This window comes from Drosophila ananassae, chromosome 2L (genome assembly GCF_017639315.1).
Source record: "Drosophila ananassae strain 14024-0371.13 chromosome 2L, ASM1763931v2, whole genome shotgun sequence".
Taxonomy (NCBI): domain Eukaryota; kingdom Metazoa; phylum Arthropoda; class Insecta; order Diptera; family Drosophilidae; genus Drosophila; species Drosophila ananassae.
Genome location: NC_057927.1, coordinates 19,348,032 through 19,369,944, shown reverse-complemented (window position 1 = coordinate 19,369,944; position 21,913 = coordinate 19,348,032). Strand labels below are relative to the sequence as shown.

The 21,913-nt window shown below is 41.2% G+C and overlaps 2 protein-coding genes across 21 annotated transcripts; both read right to left on the bottom strand.

Annotated features, from left to right (window-relative positions):
* Positions 1-1,076: 1,076 nt before the first annotated feature.
* On the bottom strand, positions 1,077-17,699 carry LOC6501470 (microtubule-associated protein tau). Of its 19 annotated transcripts, XM_032454603.2 has the most exons (10): positions 11,172-11,289; positions 9,002-9,734; positions 8,687-8,730; positions 7,437-7,626; positions 7,150-7,352; positions 6,278-6,463; positions 5,499-5,516; positions 4,884-5,042; positions 4,082-4,147; positions 1,089-1,481 (listed from the first exon to the last, which is right to left on the bottom strand). In XM_032454603.2, the coding sequence occupies exons 1-10, from the start codon at positions 11,187-11,189 to the stop codon at positions 1,296-1,298; spliced, it is 1,803 nt and encodes a 600-aa protein (XP_032310494.1). In that variant the 5' UTR covers positions 11,190-11,289; the 3' UTR covers positions 1,089-1,295. The 19 variants fall into 19 exon arrangements, 18 of the variants coding, with proteins under 18 accessions (XP_032310507.1, XP_032310481.1, XP_032310494.1 ...); XM_014911576.3 differs by lacking the exons at positions 9,002-9,734; positions 11,172-11,289 and adding an exon at positions 16,966-17,699; XM_032454570.2 differs by lacking the exon at positions 11,172-11,289 and having other exon boundaries at positions 9,002-10,342.
* A 1,154-nt stretch (positions 17,700-18,853) lies between these two features.
* Positions 18,854-21,259, bottom strand: LOC6501469 (myosin light chain alkali). Of its 2 annotated transcripts, XM_001955281.4 has the most exons (6): positions 21,106-21,259; positions 20,928-20,955; positions 19,587-19,892; positions 19,430-19,516; positions 19,074-19,120; positions 18,854-18,943 (listed from the first exon to the last, which is right to left on the bottom strand). In XM_001955281.4, the coding sequence occupies exons 1-5, from the start codon at positions 21,106-21,108 to the stop codon at positions 19,077-19,079; spliced, it is 468 nt and encodes a 155-aa protein (XP_001955317.1). In that variant the 5' UTR covers positions 21,109-21,259; the 3' UTR covers positions 18,854-18,943; positions 19,074-19,076. The 2 variants fall into 2 exon arrangements, with proteins under 2 accessions (XP_001955317.1, XP_014767058.1); XM_014911572.3 differs by lacking the exon at positions 19,074-19,120.
* Positions 21,260-21,913: the final 654 nt, after the last annotated feature.

Genomic DNA, 21,913 nt, shown 5'->3' with positions numbered 1-21,913 from the left:
CGAAGAGATCTTAGAGAAAGCCAATTTTTACGATAATTAAGCATATGCATTTTTTTATTCAAACTCGACCCTCGAATCATAATCATAATCACTTGACGCTCATTAGACATAATGTCTCTTGAAAATGTAACAACTGTTGATTATTATTTTATAATTACTTATTTATTACCCTAACTTTAAAGTAAAAAAGAATTGTATAAACAACATTTACGGCGTAAGTATAGCAAAAGGTTTATGTAAATGAAAAGGCAAGGAATCTGCATTTATTTGTGACGCCACTCGAATAAAGAAAGTAACAAGAATCAAAAACGAAAACTCAAGAAGATAAGCACATATTTTTCCAAATCACGATGAGCATAAAGTATGAAGCGACAAAATCCCAGGACACTTTGTAATAATTTTAAATATAAATCGAACAAAGTCTTATGTAAATGAAATGAAAACTGGATTTCAAATTTCTATACGGAGACCCCACAGTTTTTTCCAATTTTTGCCACCGCCTCCCGCTTTTATAAATGATTTTATAAAAACGTTTTGATGAAATTGTTTAACTTTTGTCACTTCTCCCTGTACTTCTGATGAATGTTAATAGACATAAACTTCATACCATTTTATCCTTTAAACCCTCTATCTTGCCTAAAGGTATAAATATGCATAAAGGTATTTATATGCTTGTCATATGCATTGATTTTGTGACTAGAATACCTTATAACAGAATGTGCATAGAGTCTTTTGCACTGGAAGGTCCGGGGCTCTACGCCATCGTCCCGCAGACCTTCCTCGATGCACCATAGCTTTCGTGTACGTTGGCGGCGACCAGGCACGGGCTCAAAGGTTCAAGTCTATGGACTCAAAATCTATATCCTGGGGGTGAATCGGCCAAGTTGGAGAAACTGATGGTGGTAATTACATGTAAAATGACACTTTGTAATAATTCTAAAAATAAATCTAACAAAGTCTTATGTAAATGAAATGAAAACGAAGGCCATTTGGCTGCCAAGATGTAGAAGCCGAAAATTGATTTAATACTTACGAAAATATATACTGTAATTATTTAAAAAACAAAAGCCGCTGTTGTTTGTGCTTAACTTTGCCTCTCAGTTTATTGTTTATTTTTTTGTAAATGCCACGTTTCGTTTTCGGTTTTAAACAATTAACAATTTGACCAGATTTTTGATGCATGTATTTTGAGTTTAGTGCGTGCCTTGATTTCAACTTGTGAACAAATCTCCGAGTGTTTCGATTGGGTGACGTCTTGTGCAACATGTGGAGCAGCCAGGGATCCTGCGTCTGGCCTAGTACAAACGGAATGGCTTCGAGTGGACGGCCTGTCCTGGCTTCTTCTTGGGGCCAGCGCTCTTGGGGCGCTTGGTTTCCGAGTTGAGCGAGGGCATGGAGACGGAGAGCACCAGGCACTCGGCTGGCAGGGACATGGACGAGGTAAGTGTGGTGGCGCGTTGGATGCGGGGCGCCTTCCAATACTGTGGGAGGAATTCGAGGAATACCAAAAAGGACACGCTTTAAAACAGTTCGATAACCCCGATGGGGAATTGGATAGAAAAATTGTCGCAGCAGCTCGATTGAGATGGTTGAGACTTACAATTTGCTTGATTTGATCAAAATTTATTTGTTTCGATTACCAATGCATCCAATGAGATAGAAGAGGATGTGTGCTCGTGCGTGGCTTTGTTGGAACGCTTGCGTCGTGGGCGTGGCTTGCCAAATAATATACTTAAGTATCTCCAAAAATTTGTCTATCTCAAACCGATACGATACGAAAGGTGGGTCGGTGGCTGTTGAATCTCAAAAGAACTAAGTGCAACAACGCCGGGATTTGGTAAATGAAAAAACGTTTTTTTTGTTTGTTTATTATGTTTAAATTTTGCCATTGTTCTTACATTTTGTAACAGGGTGTAAATAAATCGTGAGAATGATGCGCTTGACTAATAAGATACAAATTAATAGTAAAAATATGCTTATAAGTTTCAATCAACTGTTCTGGTTTGTTCTGGTCTGTTCGGTTGTGGTTCTGGTCGGTCTGATTCGCAAAAGTATCTAAACCGTTTAATTAATAATCGCATTTATGTATGTAGTTAGTATCTAATCGTTCAACATTTAGACGTCAAGTGTAATGGGTGTCGTTCAACATTTTTAACTAAGCACACAGTTTACTCGTACGAATCTTGTATAATTTGCTTAAATATTTAGATACTTTTATGTATATATATATTTGTATGTATATATGAAGTTCTTGTAATACATTGAGATATATAATTATGTCTGGTATCTGTATGATAAAGAGTGCATTGCTCAACTAGTCAAATATACTTTTGATTCGTAAACCAAATACGTATGTGGTGTATAATAGATGTATCTGCATCTCATTGCGTGCTTGCACCTCTATCGAATTGGTTGTTTTTTTTTTTAATTTTTTATCATATTTTTTGTGGGGGGTGTGGAAATTATTGCGTAACTTTCGTTTGGTTTTTGCTTTGTGTAGATTTTGCTTAGATAGTACATTTCAAATTAGCTGGTTCAATGTTCAATGTTCATTTCACATTTCAATCCTATATTTTTAGCAAAGAAAAGATTTTCAGCTCGACATGCATTTCGGGCATTTAGCTTTGTTGATTTAAATTTTCATCAGCGCCAGAAGCCGTCATGGATGGTAGTGGACTCTGCGTTCAAGATAAAAATATAAACGTGAATGCGTATCGATTGCACAAAATTATAAAATAAGTTTCACAAAAAACTAAACCATAAGCCTTGTTAGAATCATGAGTTTTGGGTTGGAATGTATTTGGATTTGGAATGAATAAAAGCCTGGGGGAAATACATAATGTTGCAAGCAACTTTGCACCTGAAACCGTTTTGGGGATCGTCTATATAATGTAGTACGATGGCTGGTATGGGGTGCAGGTGGTCTGGCAAATCGGCTTGGATCGGTACTAACGGTTCGGTTAGTCTATCACAGCACTGTTAAATATTTAGGTTCATATAACTATCTATATACGCAACGGACACATCTTAGAAGAACTCGCAACGCACATTAACTTACGGGGCTTTACTTGATCGAATCAAATCGAATCGAATCGTATCGGATCGGATCGGATCGAATATTTCTATTTGTCATTTTTTAAAATCGCATCGTACATAGTAGTTGTAATAGCAGTAGGCGATAAATAACTCTAATGGACGTAACATGTGTACGAATTTCGAATTTAATGCACTTAGTTTCGTATGACTAGCCTAATAGAACGTGTATATATATTCCTATAATAAACGAAACAGAAATATTAAGCACAGAAATGAAGAACACACATAACAATTCATAATTAATGTTAATTTAAAACTGATGTGATGTGAGAGTATCAATGTTTGAATGGGTTTATTGTATTATGAGCTGAGGTGTATTATGTGAGCAAAGCACTTTTGTTAGATGATTTAAATGCTGGGCAGCCTTTTCCTAAACCGTCCTCAGGGTCATTGTCTGGGATTCGAGGGTTCTTTGAGCAATTGTGGATCGGTATATTGTTCAAAATTTGTACTATCCTATATAATGTATATTTCTTCGACTGTTTCAAATAAATACTTTTCGTTAAGGGATATTCGCTACATACTAAAAGGAATTAACAAACATTGAGCCTCGTGGCCAATGCTGTCCTTGCCCCTAGGGGGAGACCTTTGTTCCATTTAATTTAATACTACAGGTGATCCTCCCAGGGACAGGACAGCTCACATCATCTATACACACTCCAAGGATAATAGTATCTTATTGGACTATGCATAAATATATAAACTATGTCGGTTTAATATACAATTTAAAATAGAAACTCTTGCAAACTCATTCGAGATTTTCTAGTTGAGCTTTTCTAGTAGAGTTCAGTTGTGTTTAGTTTCATTTTCGTTTAGTTTAGTTTTGTTTAGGTTTGTTTTAGTCCTGAAACAGTTTAATACTCGTATTTGGCTTTAGGTACAGTACAGTAGTTGTCTCAGTAATTGTTTGTTTGTTTGTTTATAGATAGTTTATCTAAAGCTAGGGAGTTCATTTAAAAAGCGACTCAAATATACTGTTACACACACAGTCTGGTTTACAGAGACCGAATTCTAGATGGATCGTGGCAATCAAGCGCCCTTGCGCCGCAAACTACAGTTAGCGAGAAAGAAGAGAGAGCGGTTGGGGAAGAAAGAGAAGATAATAGTTTAGAGAATTGTGTGTAAAAACGTTAACACTTCTGGTATGGAAAGCGCTTTTCTACCAATTTGGTCATCGCCAATGAATCTCAGTTTGAGTTTGAAAGAAATTCATTTTTAAATGTAACGTACATAAATGTAAAAAACTAAACGACAAAAATCAAAAAAAAAAGGATAAATTTGAAAAGAAACAATAGTATTACCGAATGCCCTCCTTCGAGTACATTTCGAGACCTAAAAGTGCCAAAAAATTACTTGTCCAAAATGTTAGTTCTCATCATTTACAATTGCGCATGAACGGATTGATCTTTTTCGGAAGGTAGGAGAGTTATCTGAAAGCGGTTCGGGTTAGGAGGTATTGTCGGTGGGTGGGTAGTTCCTGGGGGGTGGTGCGAAGGCCATCATTTTGGGGGGTGGGTGTGTGATGGTGCTCTGTTAGTGGCTTGATTGTAAACCATAAAGTGTTAACCACAAATGCAACGCAATTAATTACAAATACTGATTACACAAAAATGAATTTCTCGACGAAAACACAAAATGGGATATCAATAATATTTATATCGTTTTTTTTTTGCTTAATACTTTTTGTTGCTTTCGTAATAAAATGAAAATAAATCTATTAAATCAGGGTTAAAGTTAAGTACTATTATTTATCCGTAACTACTTGAGCTTATGTACACGTAGTTTACCTGTGTTGGTGGTGTTGTCAGTGCAACAGAGTGTTCAACATTTTTCAAATAATCCTTATCATCGAAAATCTTCTTTTCACCGCCACCGGGCTTGTGCTTTACATTATCCAAAGAGCCAACTTTGCTTTGTGCCTTAATTTCTAGTTTTTGCGTTTGAATCTGAAAAGTAGCACCGGCACCGGCAACGTACAGAAAATGATTAGAAAAATCTCGCTTCAGACTTCAGGCATTAGGAAAATTTCGACTTGGGTTTCGACTTTTCCACAAAACTTATTTGTTTTTTTTTTCTTTGCAGGTGGTTTATGGACACACGACAACAGCCAATCGAGGACGAAACTGAAATTTGGAGTTTTCACACACAGGAAAAGCAGAGTACAAAACATAAAATTGGAATACACCATAGGTTGGGATACACACAAAGTACACTAGGTATATAAAGGGATATTGTTGTGCCTTAGGGAATCTCAAAAAGTGATTGGTTTAGGTGATTCAAAATACAAAAAGGAAGTGGATAAAAAACAACACTATATTGCCTCTAAAATATCATACAAAAGCACACTCAGAATGCAGACAAACAGATATTTTTGTATCAAAAGAGTTATCACGACTACTTACATCCTTGGGGTTGTTATCCTTTGAATTCGTTTGTTAAATGGTTTAGTTAAAAACAAAATATAGTTTCCAAAATATCATTCAAAAATAAAGATGGAAAAATAATAATCGTAATAATCTCAATCGTTTACAGTATTTTTGTTTTGGATGGGTTAGGAACTGAAACAAAATGGTTGTCTTTCTAATCTGAGCCCCAAAAACTAGACTATGTGTTTTTTTTTAGCACCAAGTTGCAGGTATGTATATGTACATCTCTTGGGTGTTACCTACCCCACTAAGTCACTACTCCTCCTCATTATACAAATTCTCATCCAGGCGCTTGTTATTGGCGCATTGGTTGACAATTTTGGAACCCTCGCCATAAATGATGTTCATCTTTCTACCAAAGTTCTGTAAAGTTTTGTTGTTAAAAGAGTTTTTATGCGAGTGTTCTGTGTGTTAGTTGGTTTTCTCTAGTTTTTTCCATGAAATTTAACGTGGCAGCATGCTTTGTTTTATTTTTCAACTAAAAGAACATTGCAGCTCATGCACTGATTAAAAAGAAATAGTTATAGAATGCCCATGCCCATGCCAGTTACATTTGTTGCTGGTTGCTGGATGGTTTTGAAAACTTGAACAAAACGAGAGTAGAGCATCCAAAAACCAACAAAAGCCAACAGCAATCGGAAATCATACTTAACCGCTACAAAAATCAATAGGTACTCGTTCGGGTCTCTGGGTCAAACTCAAACATGAAATCGATTTGGGGGATTTGAGGTCATGGGAGAGAGGTGACTGCATACCTTGATATCACCGCCACCGGGTTGATGTTTCACGTTGTCCTTGGAGCCGACCTTCGACTTGGCCTTGTCCTTAAAGTCCATCTTCAGGGTCTCGATCTTCTTGTCCCCGCCCCCTGGCTTGTGGGCGGCATTCTCCAGCGAACCGATTTTCGACTTCGCATTCCACTGCAACTTTGTTGTAACTATCTACGGATTTGCAGTGGATTTTTTGTTTTTTGATTTATTTGATTTTTGTTTTGGTGGTGAAGTGACGGTGGTGGTGGAGCGAGTGTGTGCAGGAATCGATGTTCGTAAATTGTAAATAGATACAAGGTAGTAAACGATTAGAACCGAAAGTCAAATATTGATCGAACAACATCCGGCAATGCACGCTTCCCGCTTTCAATGTCAGAGGGTGCCACCCAGCTCTGAAATATCCGGCGCGGATGCAGATGCGGATACGGATTCGGGTTTCGGTTATGGGCTTTAAATGGCATAATCTACATAAGGCAACGGAATTATGCTGCTAAGTGTCGCTTCGAATTGGTAATTGCATTTCCTACAACAAGATACGAGATACAAGATACCGTGCTGCCGATTGCCCATCTATAATGGGCGCAATATACATCAAATCGCAAATCGACCGTGAAATTGCTTTTGTTTCTTCCAATATTTTACTTTACTTTACTCGACTATACTTTACGCTTGTTCATTGTTTTGGCAAACTTTTCTCAGTTTTAAGTAATATAATTAAAAGCCATTTGTAGATGAGATAAATTTACAAAGATTTATGAAAGAGAAATATGTCCTGGCAGGATTGCCAGAAATGGATACACCGGTCCCGCCCAAAAAAGATATAGATCGAAGGCATTGGAGCTCTCCAAAAAACATACCTTCTTCTCACCGCCCTTGGGCGCATACTTGTCGTTCTTGGCCTCGATGCGTGGTGCTGCCTTAATGTCCAGCTTCTTGGACTCGATTTTCACATGGCCACCACCTGGCTTGTAGGTGGCATTATCCAACGATCCAATTTTGGAGCGTACAGCCTTCAGATTGGGCGAAGGTGCATGTCCAACTTGTACCTTGTTCATTGGAACTGAAAAAGTTAGGGTTACATTGAAGGATTGTTTCATAATATCATAATATTTTTTTCTTTTAGTGATATGATAGAGGAACTCACCTTTCTTGACTGGCTCGGGCTCTGGTGTCTTGAGGAGCAAGCGATTCTTGGAGGCGCTGCGCGACTTGGGAGCGGATTTGTTCGAGGGCGTGGCACTCGGAGGACGCGAGGTGCCCGACTTGTCCGGCTTCGATGAGGTCGATGTGGGAGTTTTCACCGGCGAGCTGGGCGAGTTGGGTCCGTTGCGATCCTGTCACACAAAAGAGCACAAAAAGTCATTTTAAAAAGCTGAATGACATATGGGACACTGCCTTCACTAATTACTAGTAAGTAGGTCGAATCGGCCATTATGACGAGATGCATCTTGGGGCTGGCACGGAGTACACGTCTATTATTAACCATTTACGACTGCTCTCAACACTCCCAGGCTGGCCGGAGCAGGAGCTGTCAACGTAATGCCATTGGCATTTATGACTGCCGCCGGATCTGGCCATTCGCCTGCCGTTGTCGCTGTCGATGTCGATGTCGGTACGAAGGACTTGTAGTTTATGCATTGTTTTATCGATTGTCGCCGCTTCGTGTCGTTTTTGCATATGGATGGGTATTTATAGAGACAACAACTCCAGTGCGGAATCATACATATACAAGTGTGTGCCAGGCCCTTCCCCCATTCCGGCCCCCAACCCAAATGAATCCTCGACCCGTTTCGTGTTTGGCACTTATCTAGGCACAGATATCACCAGGAAAATAAATCGTTTCTAGGTTTGGCAATACATATTTCTTCTTTCTTTTTTGTGTGTGTTTTTTCGGAGTTTTCACCTCGCACCTGTGAAGCTCACGTTCGGCATATATATTATATGCCGTATTGCAAAGATAGATATACGTATATATTGTTTGTTCGACTTTTGTCGCACTTTTCTGCGGGTTTTTCCGACTCGCCAACTGCCGTCTGCCAAGACAAAACTTAGTCTGAACTTTGGCGTCTGCACACGAACACGGGCCAACTTTTCTTGAACTGAGCTACGGAACTGTCGCCGACAAAAGTCGGCTCTGCCATATCTATATGGTCGCTAATGGAGCGTGGAGCTTGTAGCTTGTATCTTGAAGCTCGCAGCTCACCCGCTGACTGGCCCGCCTTTTACAGATATTTATGATTTGTGAACCCAGACAGACAGAGACGGTCAACGGAATTAAATTAATTTGTAGTTGCCAGTTCCACTTAATTTCCTCTCAATTAACGAATACACAACAGCAGTCACATTTATGGCCAAAAAGCTAACTAGTTATGGACAATCTTGGCTGGCACTCACCTTCTCCTGAGTCGATTCATCCACACCGCTGTCATTGTCGCCTTCTGTAAAGAGTTGATAACAAATGTTAATTAACTGATTCACGTCATGGATTTTTTGTTACTTAGATCTTAATATAGAAAAATATCAAATATTTCCTATAAGATTACTAATCAAAAAACTAAAAATATTATAATGCTATTACCTAAGTTTAATGGTAAATAGTAAAATAAATAAAACCTTATGGGGTAAACTCAGTACTAAGTCTGAATAAACCCTAAATTATAAATGGCTTCACTTTTGGTGCTATACTTGAAATTGTTTCTCTAATCTTACTGAAACCCGGCCCCTTCCTGGAGTCTATGGCCGGGGGGCTCGTCTCGAATGGTGGCTCCGTCTCCTCCAGCAACGGGGAGCCCATGGGATCGGCCTTCATGTTGAATGACTTGAGAGGAGTCACTGCCGGGCCCATGATCACGTCATCGTCGTCGTCATTGTTGTTGCTGTGGGAGCCCGCCGCTGAAAGTGGGCGTAGTAGTTGCGGTGGCTGTTGCTGCTGTTGCATGTGTTGCTGCTGCATTTGTGGTGGCTGTTGCTGCTGCTGTGGCATGGGCGGTTGCTGATTGAAGGGTGGTCGGAATGGCGCCTGCAGTGGTTGACCCGGCAGAGGGCGGGCAAATGTTGGCGGCGGCGGTCGCGTCATATTCTGTGGCGGTCTGGCTCCAGGCGGCATGCCAGGTGCTCCAGCCGGGGGATTCCAATTGAAGCCACCGGGCGGTCGAGGGGGACCTTGTCCGGGTGGACTGAGAGGACCTCCGGAATTAGGCAGGCGGGCCTGCTGCAGATTTTGCTGACTGAGTTGCGGTGGTGGCATTCCCGGTCTCATCGGTGGACCCATCAGCAGGTTGCTCTTGCTGTCCGTGCTCCGCAAAGGAGGTGGCATCTGACCCGGCCTGGGTGCCATGTTGGGTGGCATGGGCGGACGCGGACCCATACCCACCATGGGACGAGCTCCAGCGAATGGGGGACGCGGTTGTGGCTGCGGCGGCCCCACACCCGGTGGACGCATCTGCGGTGGCAAGACAAAGTTCTGAGGCGGTCGTACATACTCTGGATTGGGCTTCGTTTGGAGCTTGAGATTGGGAGTTTTTATGGTTGTGGTTTTTGGTGGATTGGTGCGTTCTGTAGGCGGTGGTGCATTATAAGCGGTGGGTTGTAGCGGTTGCCTAAGAGGTTGACGTGCTCGGTCCTCGAACAAAGGACGATCTAGGGCTCCACTTGGAGGTTGGTTGTCGGCAATCTGCTGAGTTCGTAGTTGTTGCTGTTGCTGGGAGCTATTCAAAAGTTGCTGCTGCTTCGATGCCTCTTGTGCTTCATAAAAAGGACGATCTGCTGTAGAATTGCTCCCGTAGAGATAATCAGACGTCAGCTGAGATCTTAGCTGTGGTTTAGGTCGTTCCATGGAGACAGCATCCGGCTCGTAAGAAGGAGATCTAGGTTCTTGTTTCGGACGATCTACTGCAGAGTCAGTGATCTGTCGTGGCTGCTCGTAAGTTTGGCGCAGGCCATAATCCTGGCCAGAGTTTTCGGTAACACCAACGTACTCCGCTTGGGAGCGCTCCTTTGCCGTGCCGTACATCCTAGGACGAGGACTTATCGCCTGCGGTGTCGGTGCAGAAATGTGCAAGTGTCGGGTAACCCAATACCCGGCAGGGCTCCGGCGCCACAACTGGCGGCCAATGCCACACATATCCCCGCCAGCTCCTGGCCCGCCAAGTGGCCCATATCATTTGCATATGTATGGTCATATATTGCCAAAGGTTTCGCGTGGGTTTCCGTGGGTGTATGACAGTACGATAGTGTGCTAGTAGTGTGCCAGTGTGCCAGTGTGCTGGTGCAGACGAAGGTATCAATATATTTCTCATTGAGTGGGTGCTTTCAAATTTGATGGCTCTTTCTGCATTTGTTTACATTTTATTGTTTTGGTATTTTGCGCTTCGGTTTCTGGGCTATCGCCTCGCTTTCGGCCTGGCTGGCTGGCTGGCTGGCTGGCTGGCTGGCATACTTTGGGCTTTGGTTACCATTAGGGAATTTTGTCATGAAATTCGGTTGCCAGTTGTAACATGACCCAAATTGTTTTTGTGGCTTATTGATTCAACAAAAGTTTCAGTTTGGCAGTTCTAAGCGCCCAAAATCGACGGGCGAACCAATGAGAAAGCCGCAAATGCAAATGCAAAGTTCGAGTCGTTCGAAAACGAGACGAAATCGTTGTTTGATTTGTTGTTTCGCAAAGGGTTCCCACCGTCAATGGACGGATGACATGTCCTGCGGCCGACAAATGATGTATGCAAGGTCGCCGGTATAATATAGCCATTAATATTTCTGTTTTATTCAAATTATGCTTGCTGACAGGCTCGTAAATCTGTGGCATTGTGCATAAGCAATTTGATTGGATTTTTAGTGCAGCTCCGGTAAGCAAGGATGTACCCAGGATGTGTGTACTCACCGCATCGGTGTCGCTCATATCAGAGGCAATGTGCTTGGGCTACTGCTCGAATTTAAGTCTCGACTGGTTCTAGGCACTGCCTGGCAATTAACTTTATGCTTTTTCCACCCAGAAGAAAAATGAAAAAACCGAAAACTTTCGCATTTAGTTGTGAGGTGTATGTTACATTTGACAGGGAAATCGATATAATTGCACAAAACTCTTTAAAACTCTTCCTTTTTTTGCGGCAATTGGAGCATAAGCACGTGCAACACCCGAGTCTACTAAAGCAACTAAAGACAAAACTACAAGTTGTGCCGAGTCAGAGTCGGATTTGCCAACTTCCTGACTGACTGGTGGCGGCAAAGAAGCCCAAGGAAGGGCAAAAAAAGTGGCTACAACAGTGGCAAAAATAAAAAAAAAATAAAATAAGAAGCCTGGCAAGCAACTGCAAATTAGGGCCACAATGATTTGTTTCCCCTTGTCGGCTGACATAAACCGAAATTCCACACAATGTTCATGTCAACCGCAACAACGACAACAACTGTCATTTGTGGCCAAATGGTCTTGGCCAAATTGATTATCAACAATCGTTGGCAAGTCGCGACAGGTGCAGTTGCAATTCCAGCTGCAACACATAAACCACAAAACTTCTGGGCCTCCCCCTCCTAGGAGTGGGGACTTTTCTAAGCACTCCTGCCGTCTTTTTTCAATTAGGTTTCCCGTTTGCCAGGAAAATAAAAAAAAAATTGTGTTAAACAAAACTTTGTCCTCGGGCAATTGAATTGTTGCAGGGAGCAAGGGGGCAGCAGCACTGCAGTTGCTGTTGCAGTCGCAATAGCGATTTTTATCACTGTACAACCACTATCAATTGTTGCAGTTTCGCTTTAAAACATGGGCCCATGCAACTGTATCGATTTTTCTAGCCAGGGGGCAATAACTTGGCCACGTACAGTCTGAGAAGGCTAATGCACTTTGCACTTTGCAATTGCCTTTCACCGCAAGGATACGATTCGGAAGTAGGGAGTTTTCTTAACAAACCAGTTACACACTTTGTTTTGTTCACCGTTTAAGTTGACAAAATATGTATTTTTTTTATGTTTTAGTCCTGAACTGATTTCTCAAGTATTTAATGTTAAATTTTGTATTTAGTTTATTACTTTACTGAATATATATTTTAGGGAAAATACTCTGCTGAGATATATCGCGCCGCGACGTCAGCTCTGACTGCTCTGACTGTTTGGCGCGAGTGTTAAAACTCGACTGCTTTTATTTGCTTTGAAAAATTTCGAATTACAATACTTAGAATTTGTTTTGATACGCCGCCCCATGCCCACGACGCCCCATGCCCGCTAAAGTTGGACTTTCGTTGGTGGCGGAGCCGCTCGTAAACTTCTCGGGGCGCATAAACAGAAATTGTCCTTGCGCAGTTCAAAGAGCCGCCAGCAGGAGCAGGATATTTTTGTGGCAAAGACTGCTGCGCTGGCGTTGCCTGGCTTATTCTATTGACATACAAATTTATTAGTGGGGCGCCGGGGAAAAATGCAAATTCAACACGCCAACAGTTTGGGGGCGAAAAAGGGGATAACCCTAACGGTCTAACATCGCCCGGTAGCGTTGATTTTATATGCAGATTTCATTTGACTTGATTAATTTAATGGGCACTGGGGGGAAGCCTAGACGCGCATTTGTGCACTGCTGTTTCTGGCGCAATCCTTTGCTAAAATGTACCTATATCCATACATAAAAATAAAATAACAAGGCATACCGAAGGAGGAGCTGCACAGGCACCGATTGCCACGCACCGCATTACATTTATTATGGCCTTCCTATTATTCAGGTGTTGTTGTCATAGGTTCCCCTAATTGTTGTCTATTTACAAGCAGCCATCACGCAAGAATCCAGCGCTTCTAATGCGTAGACATAAAAGTAAACCAGCGACGATCCCGTCTGACATGAGGGTAACTTAAAATATCCTGATGGGATTGCCAGGAGCTGGGGTTCCAAGTTCTTGTCTTGGTTCTTTACCCTAATTCGATTGTCAAGGTTAGTTGTCTGCGTTGTCTGACACACCACCTAGGTTGGGTTACTATTTATTGGGTTTCAATATATCCATTAAAAAATTTAATTAAATATTTACCATTTTGTGAAGCCATTTATCATCATAAACTATGAGTTTAAAGAAGTTTTTTTTTAAGAAGTTGTAGTTTAACATACCTAAAAAAAATTGAAAACAAGTTTAGTTAATAATCCACACATTAATAATATATTTTATTTATTTTTTAATTATTAATTACACATATTTTAGTTAAATAAAGACTAGCATTCATTTTAAATACAATTCGCCGCGTTTGGAGCCATTTCGCCGAAGGTTTGCTCGTTGACTTAAGCCTAGACACCAACCCAGTAACTGGTAGCCCTGGTCTTAAAGGCAACTGTCCTATAGGGAAATGTCTGGCAATTGTAGAAGTTTTTGAATATTTATTTAAATCAAAAGCTTATTGTTTATATACTTTTTTGTTTGTTTATCAATAATATATGAGATTCGTATCTTTTTTAAAACCAGCTTGCAGCTGAGCTGAGCTCATTTAAAAAACAAAATCTGCTTTAATTAAATACATGTTTTGGCTCTAATTCAGCCGCTTAGGCAAAATCTTATGCAAATTAAGTGCATTTGAAACAGATACGCACGCAACCCAAGGCCGAAGTGCCGAAAGGGGGTTGCTTGTGATGCCACCCCCAAATTGCTTTCGTTTTCACAATGTTTTGCTTTATTTGGGGGATGCAACCGGCCTGTGCTTACGTAGTGTCTATCGGCATGCCTTCCTTTTGATTGGCTTCCCTTGGTCAATTTTGTGACTACGTTTCGCTCATTGATTATTCTATCCGGCGGAGGAATTCCTGTGAGGGAGGAATTCCTCATGTGGTTGCTGCCGCCCTAACTGCGCATGTGTTTCGGACACAAAGTCCTGCGGCGCAAAAGATGAATCACAGTTGGGTTGAAGTGTAAAATTTTAGACAAAGCTCATTGAGCAAGGTGCAAACACACCCTTTAACTCTTTCAAAAAGGAGGTCTTTAAAAGAGGCTTAAAATAAAAAAAATAAAATATAAAACAAGTTGTAAAATATTCAGTTTCTCTTATCAATTAATCACGAGTCAAATTTATGGCTTTATTGACAAGGAACTCATGTATATATTATCCATTTGGGGTATGGGGTTTGGTAACTCGAACATTTGTATTTTTGACGCACTTCGATTATTGATTGGCTGCCACAAAATGTGGCAATTGTCTGTGCGTCGGTAGCCGCACGCACGAACATGCCCCACCAAAACGGGTGATGCCACCAACAAATATGGACTGGTCCCGACCAGAACCACAAATTATGCGGCGTCTGTCCAAAGAGGCCATATCTTTGGGATTGGAATTGGGATTGGGTAACCCGCCTGAACGGCTCGGAAGACTCCCCAAGCATTTAGCGGGCGAAAGTGCATAGATACATTTCACCATAAAATCGTGGAAAATCGAGTAAACTCGAGTGCATCGAAATCAAAATCAAAGCAGGTCCCATCGAGTTTATTGAACTGGAATCGGAATTGGCACTTGGAATTGGACTCTGTAGCTGCTCCGAAGCCATTTGACAACTCTTTTGTGGCTTTAATTAAAGGGTAGCACGTACTAAGAGGGATTTGCGTGTCGCGTGCCAAACGACACTTTGTTTGAGGGAAAACAATTAAGGCAACACCCAGGCTGAGTCCTGCAGCAGCACCCACTCCCCTTGGATCCTTGGAGTCCTTAAGCCCAACGGATATTCAGTTCCTTATTAATTTTAGTTGCAAACTTTATTGATCAAACTTTTAATTTTGTAATTAATTAATCAAGCCGAAACTGTGCCGCATTCCTGGCCACAACTTTGAGATGCATCCATCAAATACACAATACATTAATATGCCAACTGGGAAAGCACAATAACAACTTAATGAACGCTTATTGTACGCCATGTGAATGCTAATTGTTGCACCTTACTTTGGATGCACACAAAAAAAAGGGCTTGAATATTCTAGTAGGTTATCTCAGTATTTACGTTGGTTTCTCAAAAGAAATAAGACAGTTTAGTATATCGACTTTGCTTAAATCGATTAATTAATCATAAAGACCATATGCGGGCGGGGAGCCATGCGTATCCCAAAGTCACAAAAATCAACAATTCGTCTTGCTTGAATTGCTGTGACCGAGGCGCGGCCAAAATGCCTTACAAATATGGCTCAAAATATTCGGTAATTGATTCACATTTTTGTCCAACTCAAAGCGGAAACCTTAACAATTAGCAGAGTTTTTAAAGCTTTTCGGTAAACAGTTTTTGAGACAACAAAAAAATGTAAGAAAAAAAAATGTTTTTGAAAACTAGCACACGCCCCCAATAGACCCCTAAGAGACTAAGAAAAAAAAACTGTTTGAATGAGAGGGGGAAAATCAATTGCAGTGGAAAATGCAAATGAGAAACGAAAATGCCGCTCAGCTGGCAGCATTTCTTCTTTTTTTGTGGTAATTGCAAAAGCAAATGCAAAATAGGTGACACAAACTGCAGCGAATCTTGGCTATTTTTGTTATAGAAGAGATACTGAGAAATATGCAAAAAAGTTGTAATTACGTCACACGATGAATATCACAACGTTTGATTGACATTACCCCAAGTCGCAAGTCGAAAGAAAGCCATTTCACCTGCTTATCAAACTAATCACGAGTGCTGTGCAATCTGGATGATATATTATGTATTCAGAGCGTTTGCGGTGACTTCATGTGGATGGGAGCGTTGATAGTGATCAGCAACTATATTTTTACTTTTATTAGTCGCACTAAACAATAGCTGGGTCGCGTTGTTTTTGTTTATTATTTAACCGAGCCGGTTTGCTCTTGACTTGAACATTTGATTTAATCATCGCAGCCCGAGGCAGGGGTGTTCTGCGAGTATCTTTGCCACACTCTCGTGTGAACGTCAACTGTTGTTTGTTTGAAGCAAATATGAGTATGGAAGTGGCGAAACAAAAGCAAGTCGCCGGGATTATACCCTTTCCGCAAAATGGGGGTGAATTAAGTAGATGTATTCCCCGGTAAGCCTATCGACCCCATCCCAAAAAGTTGCACTAAGCTTGATTTAAAACGAGGTCAGCTGCAGAGCGACCACAACACCAGCACGAGCTCAAATTGCTGATAACTTTTATCGCAGTCGGCTGTATCTGTATCTGATGGATACACACGATTGTGAGCCGACACAATGCAGACGCTGCTGGACGGGGGGCATTAGGCACAATTAAAAGCTGCACTCGCCCGCTATGTGGGTGGTTTTTTGTAACAGTTGCAGGTCATTAAACCTCCAACAATGAGCCTGCCATCCTACTATCCTGCCATCCGTACACATCCTGCCGGCAGTCGAGCCCTTTTCAAGAGCTTGTCATAAACTTGCCGGGGTTAAGCGTTCGAGCAAACAGATCGCGCACGTACACTGAGCCGCTATGCCAGCCAAATCTATTTGCATAATTTGCCACTCGACGGCGGCGGCGGTGGCGGCTTTGGCACATGACGTGAGTCCTCCTGCTGCATGTTCCGCTGACATAACCAGGGCCATCAATGTCCTGGGGTGTGCCGGCACACAATTTCTCAAATTGAGCCATCGCAGCCAATGCAGCTCAGAGGCGTGTCTCTGGTATTGCCCAAACTTTGCCTAATTGATTTTCTCGAATGAAAATAAAAACACACACGGCGTATGCGTAATGCGGTGTGAAGTCACTTCATCGCCGTATTTCTTGGCCTCTTACCTTTTTGATCCTGATTAGCCCTCGCTGGTGCTGGCTTCTGTTGTTGTTGTGGTGGTGCTGGTGCAGATGCTGGTGGTTGCTGTTGTTGTTGTGGTGGTTGTTGCTGTTGTTGTTGTGGTTGCGGTAGCTGCGGTGGTGCTTCCTGTTGCAGGTGGGACTCTCCTAGAGCTGGCACAGCATCCAGCACTGAGCTTTTCTCCATGACATCCGCCATATTGAAAGTTGGACGAGTGTGCGTGTGTGTATGTATGTGTTTGTATTTATCCTGTACTTATTTTCCTTCGGCGGCTGCACTCCAAAGAGAAAGGACTTTTGATGCGGGCCTCCTTTAGTTCTGTCGGTATTTTTGTGTGTGTATCTTTGAGTTATAATATTTCACTTTTTCACTTGTTTTACTTGCGATGTATATCTTTGGAATGCCTTCGTTTGTGGTTGCCTTTCTATTGCATTATTTTTTCCGACAACGGATGAGCACTGAAAATTCGTTGCAAAAAAAATCACACCGCTTAGCTGCTGATGCTGATGACAATATTTATGTTTGAATTTTTGGCCACTCTTTGCTCACTCTCACTTCACTGCGGCACTCTGGCTAATTTATTTGGATTTTCAAGTGCAAATAAGAAATTTTGTAAAACGGCAAAGAAACGCATCACCCGCACGGTCGGTTTTGTATCTTTTGGGTTTGTTATCTCGTTTTCAACTGATTTTCACTACGTTGAAAATTCCTAACTAACGTCCGAAGGCGGCGCGCGCCGCTAAGCTTTTTTCGTAAGCTGCGGAAATAGCTTTTTTAGTACAGGCCCTGTACTACAGGGTATTAGTGGGTATATGGAACTAATAAAATTTCCTTAAATACTCAAATTTTCTCAGCACAATCAAGCTTGAATTTAGCAGAAACAAAATTATTGTACATTTTTAATAAATTTGAAAAGTTTATGCTTTTAAATTTTAGTCCCCTTTTTCAACTTTGGCTTGGTTCTTGTCTCAGCTACATTATATCAGACAGACTTTCAGTGGCGCCCTCTATCGTCTAGGTTATACGGAGAGTAAGGCGGATTCATGGACCCCCTTTAAAAATTTGACCAGATTCAAGGAGTTTACGCAGGACAAAAGCAGCGACAAGTGACCAGAACCCTCTCCAACGAGTACTCCATTAGATTCTTGAGGCAGTGCTGAAGAGCGGCTACTACCCCACGAATCTTAACAAAGCCCCGCATGGACACAAATGCCTGCCTCCATCTTCAATCAACTTTTCTTGCCCACTTTCCCACTTTTGCCCACTTTTCTTGCCAAAATCCCTAGGAATCCCAGTCCCCCAAAAAATACTTTGTTACCTAAGCAAATAGAATATATCAATCTCCACAAACCACCTTGGTTGATGGATTATTCACCCTCCAAAATCCCTCCGTATGATATTTTTTCATTGATTGCGTAACTCTTTTGGCCGCACCATTAAACTACGTGTTTATTTTAAATACATTTCTCTTATTTCACCTTCAGACATGAACAAAATGCATTTTGTTGCTGCCTTTCTTGTTTCAGGTGTAGAATTTCCCTAAACATTATTTTATTTGCTATTTGGTTTATTTACGTCTCATAAAAAATAATATTTATCTATTGCTTGTGTAACCAACATATCGAATGAAAAATCAAAAATTCATAACAAAATAATGCTCACAAAAACTTTAAATTTTTTCAGTTTTTTTGTCGTTATTTTATAATTTAAATTTTTTTTATTTTTTAAAAAATAATATTATCTTGAAGTTCAATTTTGCAGTTGTAGTAGCAGAAGTAAAATTTAATTAAAATAATATACGAGAGAGATAGAGAGAGTTAGCGATGAATATAACATCTATGGAGAATGGTTGTTGCTATAAATTCTTTGTTGTTGGTGTTGTTGTTGTTGTTGTTGGTTTGTTGTTGTTGTTTCTAACTATTTATAGCTGATCTGGTCTGTCACACATTCTGGCGAGGAATGCTGTGAAATAGAGGACAAACAGAATGAGATCAGTAAGGGGGCATATCCACTTTCATGAACATGTAGAAGACACATCATCCAGACACCGGGTGATAGGTTGTTCGTCCAAAAATTCAATCCGATAACTTACTGTTTAGTCGAAGACGACTGGATCGCTCATCAAGCGCTGGATGAACTCTGTGGTGTTGACGACATAACGATGGGCATTCCGGACACAATTCACAATCACAGTGCAGAGGCCATTGGGACGTGATTTTTTGTTGGTTGGGTTTTCGTTTTTGGGTCACATATACATATGGACATGGGGAGTGATCAGGTTCAGGTACAAAGTGCACAGTGCAGAGTGGTTCGGGGGACAAAGTAATTGATGCGCAGACAAATAAAGTAACATGTGAAATAGACAAATATGGTTTTCATTTCGAAATAACAAGACATAAAGACATAGTTGACCTTCGGGTGTCGGTCACTTGCTACCCGAATACTTACGAGAGTAGGGGATAAATCCTTCATCATCCTCAGGGTCCATGCAGTCAGCGAACAGAGTCTCGACCTGTTCGTCATCCAGGTTCTCACCTGTTGATTAAAAAAAAAACATATTTAGTTTGGGTTGGATAGGTAATATTACTTTTTCAGGGATACTCACCAAGAGACAGCAGGGCGTGTTGCAATTCAGCGAGCATCATGGTGCCGTTCTCTTCTTTGTCGTAAAGCTTCAAGCACTCAATGAAATCCTCGTAGCATCCCTGCTCCTTCTCCTTCTTGACCTGTGAGTAGATGGGCAGGAACTCATCCATCTTGATCTTCTTCTCGTTGCGCTTCTTGGTGCCGCCCATCTTCTCGATCAGCGCCAAGGTGGGGTTCAAGTTCAGAGCGCGGAGGGCATCACCTAGGTCGACGGCGTCGATACCCTCGCCGGGGGAACCCATGACTTCGAAAACGAATTCGACATCTGAAGGAAATATTATTGTTTAGTTTCTGAATAATTTTCATAGCAAAACCATCAAATTATTATTTGTTATTTACATTTATTATTTTGTATTATTTTTATTTTATTATTATTGATTTCGTTATAAATACTCGGTTAGGGGGACACCCTTAGGAAAATGGGGTCGATGTGGTAACCCTGAAATTTTTGGTACGCACATTTTTGGTCATCATGAAAATCTTGACACGGCGGAGAGCATTAGTTACTGTGAGTGTGTATATGTGCGTGCCTGTCGATCTGGGAGCGTTGCCAACCCGAAGAACACACTACGTATACGTAATCCGACACCCGAACCGAACGCCTTCGCCTTTACCATCGTTTATATGCTATATAGGCGCAATATATACGTATATATGTACTTAAGGCTCACACACACGGCCTTTACGCTTTCTCTGCTCTTTCCCGTGCATTGGAACGAAAATAAATCCCAAGAAATATCTTGGCCAAAATTAGATCTCTAAACGAGAAGCTTCGGACACGATAGCGCGTTCGGGCTGCCGATCAGCCCGTCACATATACACAAGATTTTCATTAATTTTTTTCCTCTTTACGATACTTTTACGAAATATACCATAACTTTGCACCGACTGGAATCATGTCAGACTCATCGTTTGCATTATTTTCCCGGCCGAAATAAAAATATTTTTAGCGACGCATATAGACTTTCCTTAATGAGAAAAATTTCCGCAACTTGGTATATATAGACACGCATATAGATTTGTATATATGTAGGTTTGGGTATGAGATATATTCCAAGCGATTACGAAATATGTTCACCGACTTTTTGTGTACTTTTTGTTCATCTATATTATGTGTATCTCACACGCGCACATTATGTAATCATTGTCTTAGGCGTATTCCAAGAAAAATACTTTTTCGGGTTTCTATTAAGTCCTTCGTATCCCTTTTCTTTGAATTTGATTTTGATTATTCGGAATTCAGATTTGATGGTTTTCGTTTGAGGTTAAAGATAATCCTTTTTCAGTGCGTTCAACTTACTTTCAACTTCACGCTTTGGTACATCAGCCTGTCAACGGAAACGGAAAAGATTGAGGAGTTTTGCATTAATTTGAGTTTCAGAATTCTGGTATAAATTTAGAAGGTGCACATATATCACTGGATGCTCCGAGGAAGATCTATGTGAAGCTCTGATTCCTTGGCCGATGGAGGCACTCACCATTTTGTCTATTGGATGCGAAAATCAACTGTATCGCGGATGAGCTCGGTCTCGACTGAACGTTATTCGTCAGCGGCAGTACGGCAAGGTAATTCTGAGGTGATAGCCGACCAGCAGAAGATCGTCCGAAAGCACCGACACAGATACACCACGGAACGGATACACGGATACAGATACACTTACGCAGGCACCAACAAAATGACGAAATTCTCGCTCTTTTCCTGTGCAAGGCTGCTCGCACACACACTCATACCCTCTAGTGTGTGTGTGCGATGCCAAGAATTTACTTTCATCTTGGGAAATTTTCGAATACAACTCTCGGATATTTGGGCTCTCCTATGGAGCCGTTTGTTGTGCTCTCTAAATGAGCTATTTTTAAAATTTTGTTTTTTGTTTTTGTTACGGATTTGAATGTTTTTTTTTCTTTATTTTAGTTAAATTTCGTGTTTGCTTCGCGAAGGCAAAATAATAATCGCTTGTGGCATTCCCAGCCGGATAGTGTTGAATATCATTCGATGTTACAGATGATTTTGCAGATAATATTTTAGGTAACATATGTGCGAGGAGATCGGAACTTTATTGTTCGGTGCTGCGCAATAGATTAGTGGAAGACCCGTCTCCTGTCCCGGGTCCCTCCCACTCCATAGACCTGTAGAGCCTCCCACACATGGCAGCTATGTGGTATAGGCTGCAGTACTATGTATTTGGCATATATACGTATATATTTATACACTCATCGACCCTGATCGTCTTTTTGGCAAGCCCCGCGGCGTACGGGTATTTTTCAACGTATTTCTCAGGTCTTTTT